Raw genomic sequence first — 22,034 nt, 5'->3', positions numbered from 1 at the left:
CCACAGCCTGGGCTGGAGGAAGGGCATAACTGATTGGTTTTGCTTTGCCTCGAGGGAACTCAAGTCGAATCTGCAATCCCAAACGGTAAAGAAACGGTGACCCCTACATATTTACATTTCACTGCACATCTGCGGGGGGGTGAAAAAAACGATGGATTTTCGCATGGGAGAGTAACTGTCTGCATGTTTTCGGTGTCAATTGATTTTTTTTTTTTTGCTGTATTCATGACACCCGTTTGCCAGCAGAGGGCGCCACTGCTTCAGTAGTGTTTGACAAGTTTAAAGCGAGAATCTCTAAAAACGGTAAGACTTCAACCAACATCTTTACGTTTATTGTTAAAGATGTACCATGCTTGTCACACAACACCCCAGAGACCCCCCACTTCATGAACCCCTGTTTTGGCGCGTTTAAACAATTGAAAGCTGCATATCACTGTAGTTAAATTAACATAGACACCACTATAGTATTCCCACGGTTAAATCACTCGACGTAATATGCCGTATAACCCAGTCTATTACCACTGCTGTCGCTGCTGTATGTGGCTTTGTGTGTGTGTGTGTGTGTGTGTGTGTGTGTGTGTGTGTGTGTGTGTGTGTGTGTGTGTGTGTGTGTGTGTGTGTGTGTGTCGTTTATCAGCGTGCCCTGTCTGCATAATAAACGACTATGTATTATTTACGAGATCATTTTAATGAATATTTCATTCAGATCTGAATTTCTGATGCACTGCAAGTAGATTTTATGAGTAGTAGAGCTCGGCATGCTTGAAAGGGTTAGTAAAATTAAATATATTTCAGCAGGCAATTGTCTAAAATCAGAGAGGCCAAGATATTTAGCAAGCCAGAGGTGCGAGTGTGGTCAAAAAAAAAAAAAAAAAAAACGACAACAAGCGCCAAGTATCTGACATTTCTGTATGTGTTTAAGGGCTGTTTTATTTCCCCTCTTAAATCAGAAAACGGAGCGACTCAAATCGTCACCGCGAGGTAGAGACAACTATCATTTCTACGGTCTTGAATCGGGCGCTAGGAAAAAATAAAAACGACAGCAAACAGTCTGTTTTCAAAATCTGGGACACTAAGTGTTTAATTATGCTCTTCCTGCAAGCACCCCCACCCCCATCCTTGACGGATTAATTATCCATAGGGAAGGTGCGGTAAACAGAAACGCCCTAGCAAGATTCAAAGGGATACCGCTGAGTGTCGTTGTAGCATCGGAATGTGTTCTGTGGCAAGCTTCGTGCATGCAAAGCTGCACCGTGTTGGAGACAGCAACATTACCCACAATACCAAATCCAGAAAACAGATCAAAATAATAAAAATAATAATAATAATTAAAAATGCGAACCGCTGCCAAGCTAAATAAATCGTATTATACATTGCCCGCGTCTCTAATACAAAAACACTAATTTACTGTTCGAATTTACCTTTGAGCATTCTACTAGCTCTTAATATTTACAATTGCTATAATATCTATATAGCTATGTGCTATAATAAATAATAACATCCAAATAAGTACACAACACATTAGCAATTACAGCTCACAAAATCTCGCCATGGGCATCCATTCATAGGGGTCACAAATGTACAGTTTTAAAAGAACCACGTTCCATTTAAAAACAGGAGATCTGGTACTACACTGGGTTCAAGAAATCTCTGTTTGCGAGCCCTGCTTTCACTGCCTTGCACTTCCGGGGTCACCTGGAGGGTGAAATTACCCTTCACTGGCTCATATCCAATCAGCTGCTTCCCTTTTTGACTGATATGCTCCTCAGCCAGTTACATGTGAGGGAGGTGACATGACCCTGGAGGTGAAAACAGATCACCCCAAAATAAAAGGCAGGGAAACGGAGAACTTCCTTAAGCTGAAGCATTACCGGAACGGCGTCGATACATCAGGAGAGGATGTCAAAATGTGGTTCTGGTACTGATCCAGTACCATGGTTCTGAAATCATTACCCATGTGCATCATCATGCCACTAAAAGGACAAAGGAACACGATGAAGCTCTACTGAAACAAATTGAAACTGAAGTGTTTTTTTTTTTTCTTCAACTCAGAGAAAGACATTCATTCTCGACACACCACAGGCTACAAACGATGAGCTAAGCCAAGGCTAGATTGGCAGTCAGATGAAAGCAGCACACGTACACTGCATCTGCCATCTGACATCTGCCATCTCTGCCCCATTTCCAGAGATTTGTAAAGCACAGCATTAGAGTTTTCCTGAGAATGTGTGTATATATATATATATATATATATATGTGTGTATATATATATATATATGTGTGTGTGTGTGTGTGTGTGTGTGTGTGTGTGTATATATATATATATATATAGCACAGAGAGGTCTGGTAAAGCACAGGGAAGCATTGTAAAGCACAGAGAGGTCTGGTAAAGCACAGGGAAGCATTGTAAAGCACAGAGAGGTCTGGTAAAGCACAGGGAAGCATTGTAAAGCACAGAGAGGTCTGGTAAAGCACAGGGAAGCATTGTAAAGCACAGAGAGGTCTGGTAAAGCATAGGGAAGCATTGTAAAGCACAGAGAGGTGTGGTAAAGCATAGGGAAGCATTGTAAAGCACAAAGAGGTCTGGTAAAGCATAGGGAAGCATTGTAAAGCACAGAGAGGTCTGGTAAAGCATAGGGAAGCATTGTAAAGCACAGAGAGGTCTGGTAAAGCATAGGGAAGCGTTGTAAAGCACAGGGCTCTGAAAAACTACAGCTACGCCGATGCCAGCTCAGAAATGAAGTCTCCGATGCGATGAGGGCGCAGGCATGCCATCTCTTTTGCCTTGGCAGCTCAGGCAGCATCTCGAGGCCAGGGCAGGGGGCTCGAAGACCACCCGTCAGGACCTGTAGGGTTACCCACAGCTTGGTTGCTCCAGATTTCACCTGCTGAGACCTGTGACTTTGCCTGCAGCATTATCCTTCAACTGCATCCTGCACAGTCTTCGGATCTGCTTTGTTCCTGAAAAAAACTCTTTCAATTTGAAGATTACCCGAAAAAGACTCAACCTGTTCAGAAGGAAATGAGCCTTACAGCACAGAGAGGTCCAGTGAAGCGTATTAACCAGTGTCCCATAGGAAAAGCACAGTGAAAGCATGGAAGAGCAGAGGCAAGCAAGAACAGGGAGGCATGTTAAAACATATTAATGAACATGGCAAACCAGGGCAAGCAAGTTTTAAAAGATGATGTTATTTCATCGTCGGCCAGCATGAGAAATAAAACGAGCTTAGTGCTAAACAGAAGAAAAAGTGTAGGTGTTCAATACCTAAAGACTGTTTCAGGGTCAGCCTTTTTCTTTCTAATAATGAAACTGCAAACTCAATAGAGATAGCCTAGAAGGTAAAATCACAGTGTATTGATTTGTTTTTCACACCGTCACTGCTACGTAAAACATTCCAGAGTCTTATTATGTTGTTAGCATATATTGATCCGCTGGTAACTACATTGTCCAGTAACAGTCTAATAAAACTTAATATCTACAATATTCTGTAAAACAGTTTAAGTATGGTTATTTATTTGCTAGCAGTTGGTTGTAATTCACACCTTTGCAAAGGGAAGCCATGCACCGTGGCAGCTGACTGCCATGTAGAAAACATTTAAAAGATAAAACAATTTAAAAGCAGATTGCACAGTTCTCAGATTACTGTTTTTTTTTTTTTTAAAAAAAGGTTCAAGTTAAAGCAAACACTATTTTCGTTTTTTAAAACACACATCTGGTGCTACACTAGGTTGTATAAAGTACTCAGTTTGCTTTCCTTGCCTTCCAGAAAAATCTGTACGAAAAGAAAACACCTCGATACATATATTAAAATAAATTGATCAATCAGTACTCAGCCCAGTTTGTTGACACTTTCCCCAGCAGTTATATGCAAAGCTGTATCTCTTGTGTTTGTACTGATTTGAATAATGTTCCAGTTGTTTCTGTGGATTGGGCTCTGCAGCCATGAGCAAAATGACAAATCACTGCCGACCTTCGCCTGCTATTTATACAAGGCTGTGCAAAGAGAGAGATCAAACACTGGGCCAGAGAAGAGACGGGTGCTTCGAATGTGAAAAATCATTCATGACATCCCGCTGTGCGCCAGAGTTGGCCTCCACCTCCCCAGCCTCCACCTTTCCTCACTGAACTACAAATGACATTGGAAGAAGGATTCAATGGACAAATGTCCTACTGTGGACAAATTGCTTCTATCTTGCCTTTACGAGAGTGGGCTTTTGTCAGTGTCTCCTACACAAGGATTGTAATTATTGAACAAACGCTCTGAAACGGATTTCTAAATAAAACCATCCTCGAGTGTGTAGCAGCTGCATTTAAACACCACATCGATTTTAAAACGCTTTTACATGGTGCTGTACCTTTTTAGAGGGAGGGTACAATTTCAGGGTTTTTTTGGGGGGGGTCTAATCAACAGACACTCTGCAAAGCATATTCTGAGCCTGGAAAAAGAACGAATTCTGATGCGTTCAATTCTGTCAAGAGTGGCTGGAGAGGGTGAGCGCGAGATTGCACCTCAAGCCTCGCAGTGGAAAAGTAATCTCCAGCACTATGGCTCCTCGTATCTGGGCCAGACTGAGTAAAACCTCATTCCAAAGAGGAGAGTCTTTAGGCAAGAGGAATCAGAGGATGCCCACTTGAGTTCTCCTGAGCTGTTCTGGGAAATTGGGGAGAAAAATAAAAACACACGCATTTTGTATGTGGATCAGAACATCTATCACCTGTTAAAGAAAGAAAGAAATAAAGAGAAAGAAAGAAAGAAAGAAAGAAAGCAAGCGCTGGGCTGCAGTGTGGAAGGCAGTGGGTTTGAGTAGCTCAGTGGTTAGAGAAAGCGTTGGGCTGCAGTGTGGAAGGCAGTGGGTTTGAGGAGCTCAGTGGTTAGAGAAAGCGCTGGGCTGCAGTGTGGAAGGCAGTGGGTTTGAGGAGCTCAGTGGTTAGAGAAAGCGCTGGGCTGCAGTGTGGAAGGCAGTGGGTTTGAGGAGCTCAGTGGTTAGAGAAAGAAAGCGCTGGGCTGCAGTGTGGAAGGCAGTGGGTTTGAGTAGCTCAGTGGTTAGAGAAAGCGCTGGGCTGCAGTGTGGAAGGCAGTGGGTTTGAGTAGCTCAGTGGTTAGAGAAAGCGCTGGGCTGCAGTGTGGAAGGCAGTGGGTTTGAGGAGCTCAGTGGTTAGAGAAAGCGCTGGGCTGCAGTGTGGAAGGCAGTGGGTTTGAGTAGCTCAGTGGATAGAGAAAGCTGGGCTGCAGTGTGGAAGGCAGTGGGTTTGAGTAGCTCAGTGGTTAGAGAAAGCGTTGGGCTGCAGTGTGGAAGGCAGTGGGTTTGAGGAGCTCAGTGGTTAGAGAAAGCGCTGGGCTGCAGTGTGGAAGGCAGTGGGTTTGAGGAGCTCAGTGGTTAGAGAAAGAAAGCGCTGGGCTGCAGTGTGGAAGGCAGTGGGTTTGAGTAGCTCAGTGGATAGAGAAAGCGTTAGGCTGCAGTGTGGAAGGCAGTGGGTTTGAGGAGCTCAGTGGTTAGAGAAAGCGCTGGGCTGCAGTGTGGAAGGCAGTGGGTTTGAGGAGCTCAGTGGTTAGAGAAAGCGCTGGGCTGCAGTGTGGAAGGCAGTGGGTTTGAGGAGCTCAGTGGTTAGAGAAAGAAAGCGCTAGGCTGCAGTGTGGAAGGCAGTGGGTTTGAGGAGCTCAGTGGTTAGAGAAAGAAAGCGCTGGGCTGCAGTGTGGAAGGCAGTGGGTTTGAGGAGCTCAGTGGTTAGAGAAAGCGCTGGGCTGCAGTGTGGAAGGCAGTGGGTTTGAGGAGCTCAGTGGATAGAGAAAGCGCTGGGCTGCAGTGTGGAAGGCAGTGGGTTTGAGGAGCTCAGTGGTTAGAGAAAGTGCTGGGCTGCAGTGTGGAAGGCAGTGGGTTTGAGTAGCTCAGTGGTTAGAGAAAGCGATGGGCTGCAGTGTGGAAGGCAGTTGGTTTGAGTAGCTCAGTGGATAGAGAAAGCGCTGGGCTGCAGTGTGGAAGGCAGTGGGTTTGAGGAGCTCAGTGGTTAGAGAAAGTGCTGGGCTGCAGTGTGGAAGGCAGTGGGTTTGAGTAGCTCAGTGGATAGAGAAAGCGCTGGGCTGCAGTGTGGAAGGCAGTGGGTTTGAGTAGCTCAGTGGATAGAGAAAGCGCTGGGCTGCAGTGTGGAAGGCAGTGGGTTTGAGGAGCTCAGCCCGCACCACGCCTCAATGAACAGTGACAGCACATCAACGCTCCTGAATACTGAAAACCAGACGAGTCGTGAATGCAATATCAATGCTGCGTCAGATTCCTGCAGCACACGCAGCGTGAAGACAGATGGGTAAGCAGACAGATGAAACAGCTCCTGTCACACCGCGCTTGTATTCTGCACTGTCAGAGCGAGAGAGAGAAGCTAAGTGTTCACGTCGTCTTAACTTTTCTGTCAACAGAACCCAGACTCAGCCGATAAAACGGACAGGAACAACTTCACACACGACAGTGACTTCGAGTTACACACGTTTAATTTAGCCACTGTCAATGGCTCTGGTATATTAAGCTAGAAGCCTGGCAATTCGACGAGGTTCTGTATTATGTTATCTTTAGCTTCCGAATCAAGAAAGTGTTGTAATATTATATCACACACACACGCACACGCACACGCACTCTGCCGACGAACATTAGCGGCCCGTCCTAAAGGTAGGCAGGGAACCGAATCAGAGGCGACGGCGGGTCCTCGGGGGGGACTGTCTAGGACCTGTATTTTTTTTTTACTTAATGGCCTGCTTTTTCGTCTCTCAGCGGCAACGGGAAAGAGACAGAACCACTAAAGCCACCTCTTAGCATTCATTACCGGTAATGTCCTCTTGTTCACCGGCACCCACGCACAGCAACCCCCGAATTTATCTCAAGTCGAGCACACTAATGGCGTGTTACATAACGCGCTGCTGTCTTATTCAAAGTACTGGGCCAAATGGTTAATGGGAATATTCCTCTGCGGGCAATTATACAGAAGCACGAGTTCTGAGGTTGTTAGGATGTTTGTTTGTTTGTTTGTTTGTTTGTTTGTTTGTTTTTAACACCGGAACATAAAAAGCCCTTTTTAGTAGCCCAAAGTCTCACGATACAATGCAGGCGGGCGTATCTTTAACGCGTACACTTCGGGCCAAAAAGTTATTTGACGTTTCCAAATCTAGACATGAAATACTACTGTACCTGCTATTATTTGTAGTTTATTTGATTGCATGGTGTTAAATAAAATATCAAAATTACGTTCATACAGGTTAATAATAATAATAATAATAATAATAATAATAATAATAATAATAATAATAATAGTCTCAATCCTAAAATTCTAGGTGATGCTAAACTTTTCTCCAAAGCTGTAGAGTTCCTTTGTGTGCTTGCGATGCCTCTGTTCTCACTTCTCAAACGAGTCGGCCAGATGGCACAGTTGGATTGAATCTAAACACGAAACTCAACTGAGGAGCCAGACAGATTTTTTCACACAGCAAGCCGCAGGAGGGGGGAGGGGGGGGGATGGTGTTCATACCTTCAGATACACGGAGATTACAACATTTGCTTTTGTACAGGGCCGCTGGTTTGAAAATTGACAAGACCCTAGGTCAAGATTTTCAACACATGACTTTCTTTTTTTTTATAATGTCTGCCTGCCTGCCTGCCTGCCTGCCTGTCTCTGTCTGTCTGTCTGTCTGTCTGTCTGCCTGTCTGCCTGTCTCTACACTGTGAACACGATAACTGCCTCTGTTTTGCACCTCTTCCACACGCTGTTATCCTTCGCTCCTCCAGCATCTGGCTAGAATCCGATGAACTCTTAATTATTTACAGCGTGTATTGTTAATTGACAATACGAGCTGTCAACACGTTTCCATTCTGGCAATCGAGTTGTAAAATAGACCACTGCTCTATTTCCAGCAATTCACTTTCAACAAGAATTGACAATAACAATTGCTCGTGTATCTCTGGCCTAAGGAATGGCGTGTTAAGCATGTTTTTGTGTGTGTGTGTGTGTCTGTGTGTGTGTGTGTGTGTGTGTGTGTGTGTGTGTGTGTGTGTGTGTGTGTGTGTGCGTGTGTGTGTGTGTGTGTGTGTGTGTGTGTGTGTGTGTGTGTGTGTGTGTGTGTGTGTGTGTGTGTGTGTGTGTGTGTGTGTGTGTGTGTGTGTGTGTGTGTGCGTGTGTGTGCGTGTGTGTGTGTGTGTTTCAAACCCATTTTAAATGATTTAATCAAGTTTGCAGTTTATTAATAGCTTTGGGAGAAATAGTCATTTATTATTAGTTTATCTGGCAGATGCCTTATCCAAGGCGATTTACAGAGAATAGGGTGTGTGAACTATGCATCAGCCGCAGAGTCACTCACAACGTCGTCTCACCCGAAAGACGGAGCACAAGGAGGTTCAGTGACTTGCTCAGGGTCCCGCACAATGATTCAGCACAGCCCTTTTTTAAATCTACCCATGCGGGCTGTGGAAATCTCCCTTCATCGGTTTTAACTCTTAAATCAAAACCAGCTCCTTGCGAGTCACCTTTAACGGCCGCTAGAGGCCAGCATTTGATAACGGCTGTACGCTTTGCGCAGTGTCCCGCAACCTGGCGCAAGGACCGCGATGCGTGAAACAGATAGGGCACAATGGGCTTCCAGTCAGCCCAGCGCTTGCATGGCTTGGCGCAGACGCTGTAGCTTAAAAGCAGGAGGTGTTGAACTATTTATCCGCAGGGGCTGGGACGCTCTTGCAACCGCAACCAGACTTACATCTGAAATTAATCGCTTCGCAATCACGTGACTTGCGATTAGTCGACTACCAGTTTCTGACGTCGACCGTCACTTTTCAAATGTGCCGAGGCAAGTGTCCGTTGCCAGCCCTACTTAGAAGAACACCATTAAAAAACAACGAACGACCTTGGTTTTTCACTGATCAACTCCCGGCCTCTTACAGCGAGTGTCGCACTAGGCTATATTTAACATGCAACGAACCACCCTATAATTTGTCTATAGCTAACTGCCTGGAACGAGTGGCATTTGGTAACGTCATGATAAATGAAAGCGGAAGACGGTTCAGTCCCTTGAGAATAACCTCCGTTCGCTGTCTGAACAGATAAAGAGGCTAATGACAGGATCCCTGTCGCTGCCGCGGTTTAGCCCAACCAGTCAATCTCAATTCCTGTATTAGTCAAGGTTTTAAGAGGCTTCGGTCTATTTGTGTGACTTGCCAAAAAGGCGGTGAAGCCATTTGCAATCATTATATACAAAATACATTTTAATAATGCATCAGTTATTTTCCGGGGTGTTGTGATGGTTCCATCACTGGTGCGGGAGGGGTTGTCATTTTGATGTATTTTTGATGCTCATGGTTCAAGGACGTGTGCAGCTCCAATAAGCGAGTGTACGAACGGTACTACCTCCCTCTGTTATACTTTTTTTTTTTTCAATTGTAATTTTTCTTTATTTTGAAGTGACTGTAGCTAGCAGAATACTTCAATAAATCTTACCTAGTGGCACTGGAACGATTTTTAAAGCGGGGCTGCTGAAAGCCATTGAACAAAACTGTAACCCCTCTATATGATGGAAGCCATGCAAAGCCAGGGGGTGCTGCAGCACCCCTAGTTCCCTAGTTCCAGCGCCCTCGATCTTACCTATTGTGTGTTTCATTCGTTATATACTGTCATGCGCTCTTCTGAAAGAACCGTGTTTATAAAGGTTTGAGGGTTTTTTGTTTTTAATATATATATATATATATATATATATATATATATATATATATATATATATATATATATATATATATATAATATATATATCGGCGACTATATATTGATAGCCGCTGAAAAGCCTCGGAAATAGAGACGAGCGTGTAAAAATGTAAGCGAGGACAGCCAGCGCTGTGGGTATCTGATCAGCGTAATTATCACTGCATAATTGAGTCGGCCTGTTGAAATGTAAAAGCGGCCGTTGGGGGTCAGCTAAGAAGAGAGATCTGTGCAAAATAAAGTGCAAATAATTATATTTATAATTAACAAAACTGCAGGCCTGCACGGGGTTTAAAACACATTGAGATAAGGATGCGACAAGAGCCGGGGAGCCAGGGGATGATTTAGAGTCACCGGCAGATCAGAGGGAGGTTTGACCCTTAATAAAGATCTCCAGTCCATCACACACTAACCGGTATATCTATTTCTTGTAATGACACCAAAATAATGGCATATCTTTCTTTATAGAAGCACTGGCAATGTCGCAATGTGTTACAAGCAATTGTCTGTAATAAATCTACAACAAAAGTACAGAGAATAACATACCCGCGTTATAAATTAAGCAAGGCGGTGGTTGGTCCATCAAATAGCCAGTATCTTATTTGCCTTTGATAAATACGTCCAATGAGCAGCAACGAAGGGAATCATAGCTCGCCTCAATGCATTACGTCACCCTTGCGCTCCTCCCCGGCCTCCACTTGCTTTTTGGCTTCGTCTAACGGGGGAGGGCAGCTATCCTGCCCCCCCCCCTGCCCATGGCTTCCCTACGGTCAGCCTCTCCACTTATCTGCGGGCACGGGTACCTCGAGAGGCGAGACCAAAGAACATAGTGTGAAATAGTCTAGGCTGTGTTTAAATAAACAATATAGTGCACGAGTGTATTAAACATTGCATGTGGAAAATACATATTTTCATTTATACTGCCGTTGGTCGATGTCATGAACTCAGAGATGAATTTATAAAGCAGTTCTATTATCTCTCTAGAATTATTACAGGTTGTATTTAAGATCTTATTCGGTGTCAGTTATTAAGGAGTGTAAATGCGAGACTCAGTCTCATGTCACCGTTTATTTTCTTCATTCGGCTGCAGACTATCCTGTGTTTTTTCAGGGCTGCAATGATAAGATCTCCACATTGATTTTATCATTTCATTTCTGCAGGCAATTGCCAACTCAGTTTGTTTCTCCTATCATATTTATCAGTTTAATTTAATATGCTTTACCAGACCTCTCTGTGCTTTGCAATGCTTCCCTATGCTTTACCAGACCTCTCTGTGCTTTACAATGCTTCCCTATGCTATAGCAGACCTCTCTGTGCTTTAACAGACCTCTCTGTGCTTTACAATGCTTTCCTACGCTTTACCAGACCTCTCTGTGCTTTACAATGCTTCCCTATACTTTACCAGACCTCTCTGCGCTTTACAATGCTTCCCTATGCTTTACCAGACCTCTCTGTGCTTTACAATGCTTCCCTATACTTTACCAGACCTCTCTGTGCTTTACAATGCTTCCCTATGCTATAGCAGACCTCTCTGTGCTTTACTAGACCTCTCTGTGCTTTACAATGCTTCCTATGCTTTACCAGACCTCTGTGCTTTACAATGCTTCCCTGTGCTTTACAATGCTTCCCTATGCTTTACCAGACCTCTCTATGCTTTACAATGCTTCCCTATGCTTTACCAGACCTCTCTATGCTTTACAATGCTTCCCTATGCTTTACCAGACCTCTCTGTGCTTTACAATGCTTCCCTATGCTATAGCAGACCTCTCTGTGCTTTGCAATGCTTCCCTATGCTTTCACTCTGTTTTATTACACTTTCTCAACACCAGGCCAATTCCAAACCGAATCTGGTAGTAGACAGGCAACATAGATTGATACATTCGGTTTGAGATTTTAATTATGAATATGACCGCTGGGAAAACAGTTTCTTTTTTTTTTTTTCTAAAAATGTATTCTGTTTTAATCATGTATTCCTCATTATGTATTTATGACGTAAAGCCCTTGAGTTTAATCGATTGAGTGCCTTTAAAAAAAGCTGCTCATATAGATAGATAGATAGATAGATAGATAGATAGATAGATAGATGTTCAAATGTTAAAACTTTTACAATTTTGCCTTTCGTTGTCCAAAATATGCAGGTTAAATATAGTTGACATCTTTAGTATTGACATAGTAGTAAATACATGAAATTAAGACGAGAGTAGACTATCCACCCATCACTCGGCCGGTTCCTCGCAGCCGTTTGATCTCAGAACTTTATCAGGTCAGGTCTCAAAGGAGCCCAGCGATTTCAGCCTCAACAGCGTGGCTAGGCAGCCCATCCCATCCCCTCGCTGCTCTCTGTGTGAAGAAGCGTCTCTTTCCCTCTGTCCTGAGTCTCCAACGAATTTCCTTCCTTTCTGAGCTATTGCCACTGTTGCCGAAGTCCCTGGTGTGAATTAGTGTACCTTCACTATTAAATGAAATGAAACCAAGTCAACACTACGAGCCATTAGGAAACTGGACTGGAGGGGAAATAGACAACTAATCTCATGCACAGGCAGATAGAGGACACTGCAGTGCTGTATAGACACCACGCAAATGATATGCAAGATCATCATACAGTGGATGTATTATTAACAGTGGAATGGGTTATGCAACAAGTCTGTTTGTCATCTGATGAACGGAGTCGCATATAAGACCGAGAGCTGTTAGCTGTTTGATATACGACAACATCCATTCCAGCCTCATTTATTTTATTATTGTGTCCTATTCAGAGTTCAGGGGGGTTTATTTTTATTTACTTTTATCTTTTACCCATATATGAAAAGAGGTACTCTCGGCAAAAACTATATGCTGTTGTAGGAATTCCATCATAATAGTATATATAAGGATATCAAAGTCCCCAAATAAATACAATAAATGAAAATAGATATATATATATAAGTGCTTATATTATATTTGGATTCTATTAGCTTGCTTTGGTCTTAACCAATGCAATGGTGAAGGCTCACATAAGCATTCCGATTATATATAGCTTGAGCTGTTAAGTTGCATATACAGCCAAATTTAGCTGTTTATCAGACTATTTTAGAGCTGCTATTTACTTCTGGTTAGCTGCCATAGACAATGCAGGCTAGATCAGACAAAGGTGTCTATATGTTGGTAAACCCCAGGTAGGGGTAATTATGTACAGGGCAGGCAGCTGGAACAGAAGAGCAGTACTAATTGCAATAAAACAAAAACGCTCAGAATATTTACACGTCTAAAAGGATAATTAAAATACCAATTCGAAGCTGCACACCACTTACCTTCAGGGGTTAATTACTGGAGCTGGCCTCTTGTGGCCAATTGAATACCAGACCACTCGAAATGTTAATTCGGTTTGACAGAAGAAATGCGTAACTGGAGTCTGAAATCGGCGCATGTCGGTTTAGTGATGTGGCGGGCAGGTTACAACACAATACTGCACAGTGCTGTGAGAGGATAAACAGTATGCGAAGAGACAGCGAGGTGGAGAGCGGGTCGTATCGTGAAAGAGGCGGTGCTGCAAACATATCTGGACTGTAATATATATCAAATTATACCGGGGGGGAGAGGGAGGAGAGAACGGACGTGACAAAGGAGTTGAAGAGAGTGAATTGAACCCAGTCTGTTGCAGGCGCAGCAAGAGCCCTTCATTTGAATTGTACTTTACAGGTTCCAGCTTTGCACATAACTCGCTCTCCCGTTCCAGAGTACAAAAGAAAAGCGTTTTATTTTAATTTGGGTTGTGAATGTGATTATATTCCAATTGTTTTGTCTCTGCGCCGACTGCTGTGATTTAGAAAAATTGCTGCGGACCGTGGGCGAAACTGCAACCGACGTAGGAGAACCCATCTCCGGCTAGAGGTTTTCTGACCACCCGGAGACGGACAGTCTGCCGGGGCAAGTTTATAGAGACCAGCGGGCTATTATTCTGTTTAAAACTGACGGGAAATACCCAAGGACTGCACTAAATACACGCTGTTTTGTTCACGACGCAGACTTTATTGCAACGCGTTTATTTCAATGTCCTTCCCCGATAATATGTTTTAAAACTTGCATTATAAGTGAAATGCTCAAAATATATATACATGTTTTTCAACATCCTTAGAAGGTCGTTTTTTTTTCTCTTCTCTATACCAAAGGGAGATATATTTAACATATTTCATCATTAGTTCATAAATCAGCCCTTCTCGCGTCTGTTTTCACCGAAGCGGTGTTGCAAACTATCGCCTGAGACACATAGGCACGGTTACGAGTCGGAGATCGCAAGCATCCGAACGAAGCAGGTACAGTAAATTCAATGTATTGCGTTCTATGTGATATCGAGGTATTGTGATTTGGGTATTTGGGCACGTGTTATTAATTTTGCATAGTTTTTTTTTTTTTTTTTTTTTTTTTTAATTTGTGATTATTTTAGTGCGTATACCAGAAACACTGCGCTCTATTGTCGGCAATGAGCTGAAAAGCATTCCCCTGACGCTTCATGTGTGTCTCTCTCTGCGCTGGAGTGAATAGGACGGCGATACAGAGGCTGGAGCGGTAGAGCTCTGGTGTGTACGGCGAGGTCCACGTGTAACAACGTTCATGTATCGTGATAAACTAACTAGCAATCCTGTAGGGTCGCTGGGCAAGCAATTAAGACAATCTGGACAATCACATTTCTAGTGTTTTATTTGGGTCTAAAGTACATTGCCATGTTTGTTAAAAATGTTACATAAGCTTTATCAGTAATATATTATTTATTATTATTATTATTATTATTATTTATTATTATTATTATTATTTATTATTATTATTATTATTATTATTAAGCTAAACTACAGCGTGCATGCATACTGTCCATACGCACATATATACTGCCTTCATTGGCCATAACTGATTTGAATGGATTATCTTTTCATGCAGCTAACCTACCGCCCTGGCCAAAAGTTTTGCATCTCCTAGAATTTTAGGCATATAGTTTTAAAAAAAACCAAACATGCAAACATAATTTAGATATTTTATTTAACATCGTGTAATCAAATAAACCACAAAAATATATATCGGAAATGTCCGTTTGATCACGTGACCTGTTAAACAGAGTGGATCTCCGGCCCCGCGACTGGACAGCCAGCCCTGCACTAGCTACTGTGCCAGGTTCATAAGGATCTTCACTCACGATAGTCTGTCTTGCAGCAGATGGCCGAGTGGACCCGTGCATTAGCGGTGGGCTTAAATTCCCTATGCAGGGCGTAGCTCTAGAATACATTTTACTGAGGCAAAAATCTTTCTTTATAAAAAATAACAGTAAAACCTGCATATCCTCGATATGTATGCCATGAAGGTAAAAGTTATCATATTATAAAGATTGCAGAGTATTCATGCAAACGGCAATTCTAATTCTTCAGCCAGTGACCCGCCTTGGTTGATGTTTGAAATTGCATGATCCATATTTTTTAAAACAAATTGTCTCCCAGCAAAAAAAACACACCAACCTAACATGACTCCCTTCACACTGTCAGAAATGTGTGATTTTAAATAGGAAAAGAGTAGAACTTCTCAATGTGAATCAGTAAATGGGTTTATACATTCACTGAGAGACATGCTTCTGGTTCACTGCTACTGACGTTAATACTGAGACTGGTGACACTGATGCTACAACTGGGAATGATAAGACTGGGCGTTTACTGGACACTGCTAGACTGGTCAGACTGGCGCAGACACTGCTGGACTGGTCAGACTGGCGCTGACACTGCTGGACTGGTCAGGCTGGTGCAGACACTGCTGGACTGGTCAGACTGGTGCTGACACTGCTGGACTGGTCAGACTGGTGCTGACACTGCTGGACTGGTCAAACTGGTGCAGACACTGCTGGACTGGTCAGACTGGTGCAGACACTGCTGGACTGGTCAGGCTGGTGCAGACACTGCCGGACTGGTTTCCAGCTCTTAAACAGTTGCATACAAGTTACTTATAAAGTGCGGTGGGTTGAGAAGCACAGCACTGCACTATTAGACACACCCTCGTTGAAATGATCTGTTATAACTACTCTTTTAAAATTTTACTTTGCTTAAATATGCATTGATATGGAAAAAAAATAAATAAGGCAATGTTACACAATCAGTGGATTTATCTTTCGAACGTATTTTCACCGTATATACAGATATTGGTATTAGAAATGAAAGATTATTTTCTTGCATGGAAAGGGTCAAAACCTAACCTGACAAGCAAAAACAAATACAGGCTGCTGTTGACAAAATTTGCCGAGAGAAAAGCTTCCCTTCACTGCCTCTTAATTACGCGTTCACTTATTCGCTGGCCAACTCCGTGCGGCCTCGCATTATAAACTCATTAGAATTTATTGGGGAAACGGAGATAAAAGGCAGCCTCTATTTTCTTTAATCTGCTGTCTGTGGAACGAGGAGCCGGGCTTTCGTGCTCATTAAAGTCCTTCCCTGAAGACTAGCACCGGCCTCTCCGGGACACGTTGTAGATTAAAATAAAATTTAAAAAAACAATAGTTCAATCAGTAATTTGTGAGAATATGCCAATACTCTTATCTTGAGTGCAGATGGCATCTTGTGTTCAGAACACACAGCTTGAACACCCTCTTATTTGAGAAATTCGTAATTTTTTGCAGTATTTTTTATTTATTTTTTTTTTAAACTGGCATCTACCTGTTACTTAAAATGTTCTTTTAACTATATTGTTACTCAATTTTTTGTTAACCTGCAAAAATGAAGTCTAAATGCTACCGATTGTTATTCTGCAAACTTACCCCTTCCAGGTGCTTTTGTGATGCCTTGATATAAAATGAGGGCAGGGTGGCTAAAATCGACCATTCAAGTCCTGACCAACTATAGTCTGGTGTTGACCAGTTCAGCCTCCAGCCAGATCCTGTGGCCGCTCTTGATCTCACTGTAGTTGTTAAACAAACCCGGAGCGGGATCCGGGACTGGGATCCTTCTGCACTGGGGGGTGCGGGTCGATCACATTGTTTTTGTTTCAGTTGCCGAGTTCGGGAGAGTCCTGCACTCCGAGATGAGCACCGTGAAGGGGTTTGCGGGTCAGGGCGTGGAGAACAGCAGCGGTAAGCTGTCCAAGCACTGGGACACCCCCAAGGAAAAGGTAAGCCTGCCGCCCTCTGCCCCGTCCCGCCTCCCCAAATGGAAACCGGTTACAGCGGCACCGAAAACTCTGGAGACGACCGCTGCGCACGTCACTAACGCGCGGTCTGCACGCTGCAGCTCTAATAGCGCAGGCTGTGCCGGAGTGCAGGACAAGCTACAAATATTATCAAAATAAACCACTTTTTAAATTACAAGGAAAGAAAGAAAGAAAGAAAGAAAGAAAGAAAGAAAGAAAGAATCAGTCAGCCTTGCTCTGTGTAGTAAGAATAGTTAACACGGTGTTATAAACTCGACAAAAAAAAAAAAAAAAAAAAACACCATATTTAGAACACAGGTCTCCATGAAATAACCCGGGCTGTCTATAAGCCTTGTGTTTCTGAATGGCCGCCACTTTGCCCTCGCACTCTTGGGCTTCCCAGGCTGCAGAGTCCCGGGGCTGCAGTGCGAGCCACGACCTCCCCGCGACCCTTTCACTGTGAAAGCCAAGGGTCCAGCCAGGTGGCTCTTACAATCCGGCCACAACGCGAGTGCAAAAGAACAGCAAACGGGTCACTTCTGCAATTTAGGAGAGGCGATTTCTGGACGTTGTGTTTCTGCAGCTGTGGCCAAAATTTCTTTCATCACAATGAACATAATTTAGATATTTTATTTAACTGATGTAATCTATAAAATGATATTGGAATGTCTACACACACACACACACACGTGTCTACCCAGTTGGATTTGACGGGTGTTTAAAATGCATCTCATAGGCAACCCCGTACTGGTAACACGTTTCCTGAATTAAGGTCAGGGAGGCGGCGCGCTCGAAAGGCCTGGTCATGATAGCGCCCCCTGTCTGTGTTTCAGGTGCCCACGAACCGCACGCTGGTGGTAGCGGGCGGCGGTGGCGGCGATCCCGACAAGAAGCGGCGTCAGCGCTACGTGGAGAAGGACGGCAAATGCAACGTGCACCACGGCAACGTGCGCGAGACCTACCGCTACCTCACCGACATCTTCACCACCCTGGTGGACCTGCGGTGGCGCTTGAACCTGCTCGTCTTCACCCTGGTCTACACCAGCACCTGGGTCTTCTTCGGCTTCATCTGGTGGCTGATCGCTTACATCCGGGGGGACCTGGACCACACTGAGGATCACGAGTGGACACCCTGCGTGAACAACCTCAACGGCTTCGTCTCGGCTTTCCTCTTCTCCATCGAGACCGAGACCACCATCGGCTACGGATATCGGGTCATCACAGACAAGTGCCCCGAAGGCATCGCCCTGCTCCTGGTGCAGGCCATCCTGGGCTCCATCGTGAACGCCTTCATGGTGGGCTGCATGTTCGTGAAGATCTCCCAGCCCAACAAGAGGGCCGAGACGCTGATGTTCTCCCACAAGGCCGTGGTGTCGATGCGGGACAGCAAGCTGTGCTTGATGTTCAGAGTCGGGGATCTGCGCAACTCTCACATCGTGGAGGCTTCCATCCGGGCCAAGCTCATCCGGTCCAAGCAGACCAAGGAAGGGGAGTTCATCCCCTTGAACCAAACGGACATCAACGTGGGCTTCGACACGGGCGACGACCGCCTCTTCCTGGTGTCGCCCCTCATCATCTCTCACGAGTTCAACGAGCTGAGCCCCTTCTGGGAACTCTCCCAGGCCCAGCTGGAGAAGGAGGAGTTTGAGATCGTCGTCATCCTGGAGGGGATGGTGGAGGCAACCGGTAAGAGAGAATCATATAATAATAATAATAATAATAATAATAATAATAATAATAATAATAATAATATCTTTATTTTTATATAAGGTCTTTCATAATGGACCACCATTACAAAGCGCTTTACAGAGGCAGGCTGTGAACTGTGCATTATATGCAGAGTCACTTGCAATAGGACATTGATTTAACAGGAATCCGCAGGACAGAGCACAAGGAGGTGAAGTGACTCGCTCAGGGTCACACACACAGTGAGTCAGTCAGGGGCAGAGGTGGGATTTCAATCAGTAACTACTGGACCTTAGCATGGACTTGTAAGAAAGAAAATCTGTAAGCTTTTGGGAAATCAGTCATGTTCGTTTCCTAATCCATGTGCTCTGGCGTGTATAGAGTATATCGGAGAAATTAGACTATTGATTACCGAGGCCTTGTAGTTGGAGGCTCCAGTGCAGTCATTAGACCTGACTAATCGATTCTATGCTTCTTTATGGAGGATTTGTTGCGAACAGCTTGTTATCGACCAGTCAAGTCTTTTTTAAAATGTTTTTTTTTTTTTTTTTTTTTTTTCCCCCACGCGAGACAAGTTCTCCATTTCACAATTCATGAGAGGCAGGTCAGTACTCGGTTAGCATTTACACTAGATTGACTACCTGCCAATTAGTACTTCAGAACTAGTGTCAGAGGACACTAATATGGTCACTCACAAGAGAGAAAAAGAAAGCGCTGGGCTGCAGTGTGGAAGGCAGTGGGTTTGAGGAGCTCAGTGGTTAGAGAAAGCGCTGGGCTGCAGTGTGGAAGGCAGTGGGTTTGAGGAGCTCAGTGGTTAGAGAAAGCGCTGGGCTGCAGTGGAAGGCAGTGGGTTTGAGTAGCTCAGTGGTTAGAGAAAGCGCTGGGCTGCAGTGTGGAAGGCAGTGGGTTTGAGTAGCTCAGTGGTTAGAGAAAGCGCTGGGCTGCAGTGTGGAAGGCAGTGGGTTTGAGTAGCTCAGTGGTTAGAGAAAGCGCTGGGCTGCAGTGTGGAAGGCAGTGGGTTTGAGTAGCTCAGTGGTTAGAGAAAGCGCTGGGCTGCAGTGTGGAAGGCAGTGGGTTTGAGTAGCTCAGTGGTTAGAGAAAGCGCTGGGCTGCAGTGTGGAAGGCAGTGGGTTTGAGTAGCTCAGTGGTTAGAGTGCTGGGCTGCAGTGTGGAAGGCAGTGGGTTTGAGTAGCTCAGTGGTTAGAGAAAGCGCTGGGCTGCAGTGTGGAAGGCAGTGGGTTTGAGTAGCTCTGTGGTTAGAGAAAGCGCTGGGCTGCAGTGTGGAAGGCAGTGGGTTTGAGTAGCTCAGTGGGTAGAGTGCAGGGCTGCAGTGGAAGGCAGTGGGTTTGAGGAGCTCAGTGGTTAGAGAAAGCGCTGGGCTGCAGTGTGGAAGGCAGTGGGTTTGAGTAGCTCTGTGGTTAGAGAAAGCGCTGGGCTGCAGTGTGGAAGGCAGTGGGTTTGAGTAGCTCTGTGGTTAGAGAAAGCGCTGGGCTGCAGTGTGGAAGGCGGTGGGTTTGAGGAGCTCAGTGGTTAGAGAAAGCGCTGGGCTGCAGTGTGGAAGGCAGTGGGTTTGAGTAGCTCTGTGGTTAGAGAAAGCGCTGGGCTGCAGTGTGGAAGGCGGTGGGTTTGAGTAGCTCTGTGGTTAGAGAAAGCGCTGGGCTGCAGTGTGGAAGGCAGGGAGTAGCTTAGTGGTTTGCACATTTAATAAATATAATTTTCATTTAAAAGTATTTCAATTATTTTTTTTTATTTATATGGGGAAAGAACCTCATTAGTGTTACATTAGATGTGGATTTAGCCGACTGCAGTTCTAAATAAAACCACAAGGTGGCCCAAAGCACCCACTGCTGCTAAGGCATGTGACGCTGGATTGAATGCACTGTTAATAGAGCCTAGTAATGAAATGATCTGCTCTTTCTCAAACTTTGAACGCGTTGAGAAAGACTTGCAGTCGAAACACTTGTCTTTTTATTTAGTTTAGTCTTTCTAAATTTAGTACTCTTAAGATGAAGATTCAGGGAATTATTTTGTTGGCTACAATGGCTTTCAAAGGGAAAGTTATTTTAGCCACACTCCTGTGCCAAAGCGCTCCGTGACAGCTTCTAGTCAAACCGAAAGGTCTCGTAATGCAGCTTTCTAAAGCTCTGATGCAGAACACAAGATCTGTAATTGGTTTTTGAGGCATCTTTCAAAGGAATTCCCGACGCCACTGCAGTCTGTTTCCTCTATCTGTAAAGGAATTGCAGTCGTCTGGAAAGAGTAATCTCGCTCAAATGAATGATGAAGAGTGTACAGTGGTAGTGTGCTGGAGATGTCTCTGTCTATTGGTGTGAGTGTGTGTGTTGGTTTGTATGTATTTAAATCTGCCAGCGTCACACAGTTATGTTCAGTTTAACCCTAAAATACATTTACAGTTGTTTAAAATTCAGTATGACCCTTATAAAAGTTATACCTCTGCATTTACCATGCTTCACGAGACCTCTCTGTGCTTTACATTGCTTCCCTATGCTTTACCTTACCTCTCTGTGCTTTACAATGCTTCCCTATGCTTTACTACACCTCTCTGTGCTTTACAATGCTTCCCTATGCTTTACCAGACCTCTCTGTGCTTTACAATGCTTCCCTATGCTTTACCAGACCTGTGTTTTATCATGCTCTCAATGTGCTTGATTACCCTGTGCTGTGGCCATGTTGCAGCATTTTGTTCTTTCCCTTGGTTGCGAGACCCTCTGCGCCCGCTGTCTAACCCGCTCGCTGGGCGTTGACAGGGATGACTTGCCAGGCGCGCAGCTCCTACCTGAACTCGGAGGTGATGTGGGGGCAGCGCTTCATGCCAGTGCTGACCCTCGAGGAGGGCTTCTACGAGGTCGACTACGACACCTTCCACAGCACCTACGAGACGCCCACCCCCTCCTGCTCTGCCAAGGAGCTGTCCGAGCTGGACACCCCCCCAGGGAACCCCCCCAGACTGCCCCGGAGCCAGGAGGAGGCGGAGAGAGGGGAGACCCAGGACCTCATCAACGGAGACGTCAACAGAATGGAGAAAGGAGACCCTGAATAAGACAATGCAATATAATACAACACAGTACAATGCAACACAGCACAGCGCAAATGTATTTTTATATAGTGCCCTCCTTTCAAGTCCATGGCATCCCAGCATGCTGTATAAAAGAGCTCCGATGTACAGTACAGCTGGTTATAGTAAAGCCCATGTTTTTTTGTTTTTGTTTTAATGTTTTTCATAAGTAGATTTAGAATAATCCACTGTTTCAACCTGCCTAATGATGTGAACCAAAATAGTTCTCAAGGAACGAATAGGAATATATACAGTTAGTAGTTCTTGGAGACAGGATGGCCCTAATCCATGAATGACCTTTTACATTTTTACATCAACTTTAAAATCAATTTGGTAGTTCATTGGTAACCAATGTAAGGGCCTAAGCACTGGAGTACTATGTTGAGAACTACAAGTGTGGGAAAGCAGTCTGGCAGC

The 22,034-nt window shown here is 44.4% G+C and overlaps 1 protein-coding gene across 2 annotated transcripts in view; it reads left to right on the top strand.

Moving 5' to 3' along the window:
* The first annotated feature begins 13,131 nt into the window (after nucleotides 1-13,131).
* The window catches only part of zgc:162160 (uncharacterized protein LOC561782 homolog), an 8,936-nt gene continuing 33 nt past the window's right edge, over nucleotides 13,132-22,034 (top strand). Inside the window, exons 1-4 of one of the 2 annotated variants that reach the window (XM_041225866.1) lie at nucleotides 13,132-14,016; nucleotides 16,719-16,837; nucleotides 17,689-18,541; nucleotides 21,310-22,034. The exon at nucleotides 21,310-22,034 is cut by the window's right edge and continues 33 nt beyond it. In XM_041225866.1, the coding sequence (XP_041081800.1) occupies nucleotides 16,751-16,837; nucleotides 17,689-18,541; nucleotides 21,310-21,602 (1,233 nt within the window). In that variant the 5' untranslated portion in view covers nucleotides 13,132-14,016; nucleotides 16,719-16,750 and the 3' untranslated portion in view covers nucleotides 21,603-22,034. Of the gene's footprint in view, nucleotides 14,017-15,582; nucleotides 16,838-17,688; nucleotides 18,542-21,309 lie in introns of those variants that run through there. The other variant, XM_041225867.1, reaches the window with a different exon arrangement.

Source organism: Polyodon spathula, chromosome 24 (genome assembly GCF_017654505.1).
Source record: "Polyodon spathula isolate WHYD16114869_AA chromosome 24, ASM1765450v1, whole genome shotgun sequence".
NCBI lineage: Eukaryota > Metazoa > Chordata > Actinopteri > Acipenseriformes > Polyodontidae > Polyodon > Polyodon spathula.
Note: the sequence above shows the minus strand (reverse complement) of the source record. Positions and strands in the feature narration are given on the sequence as shown.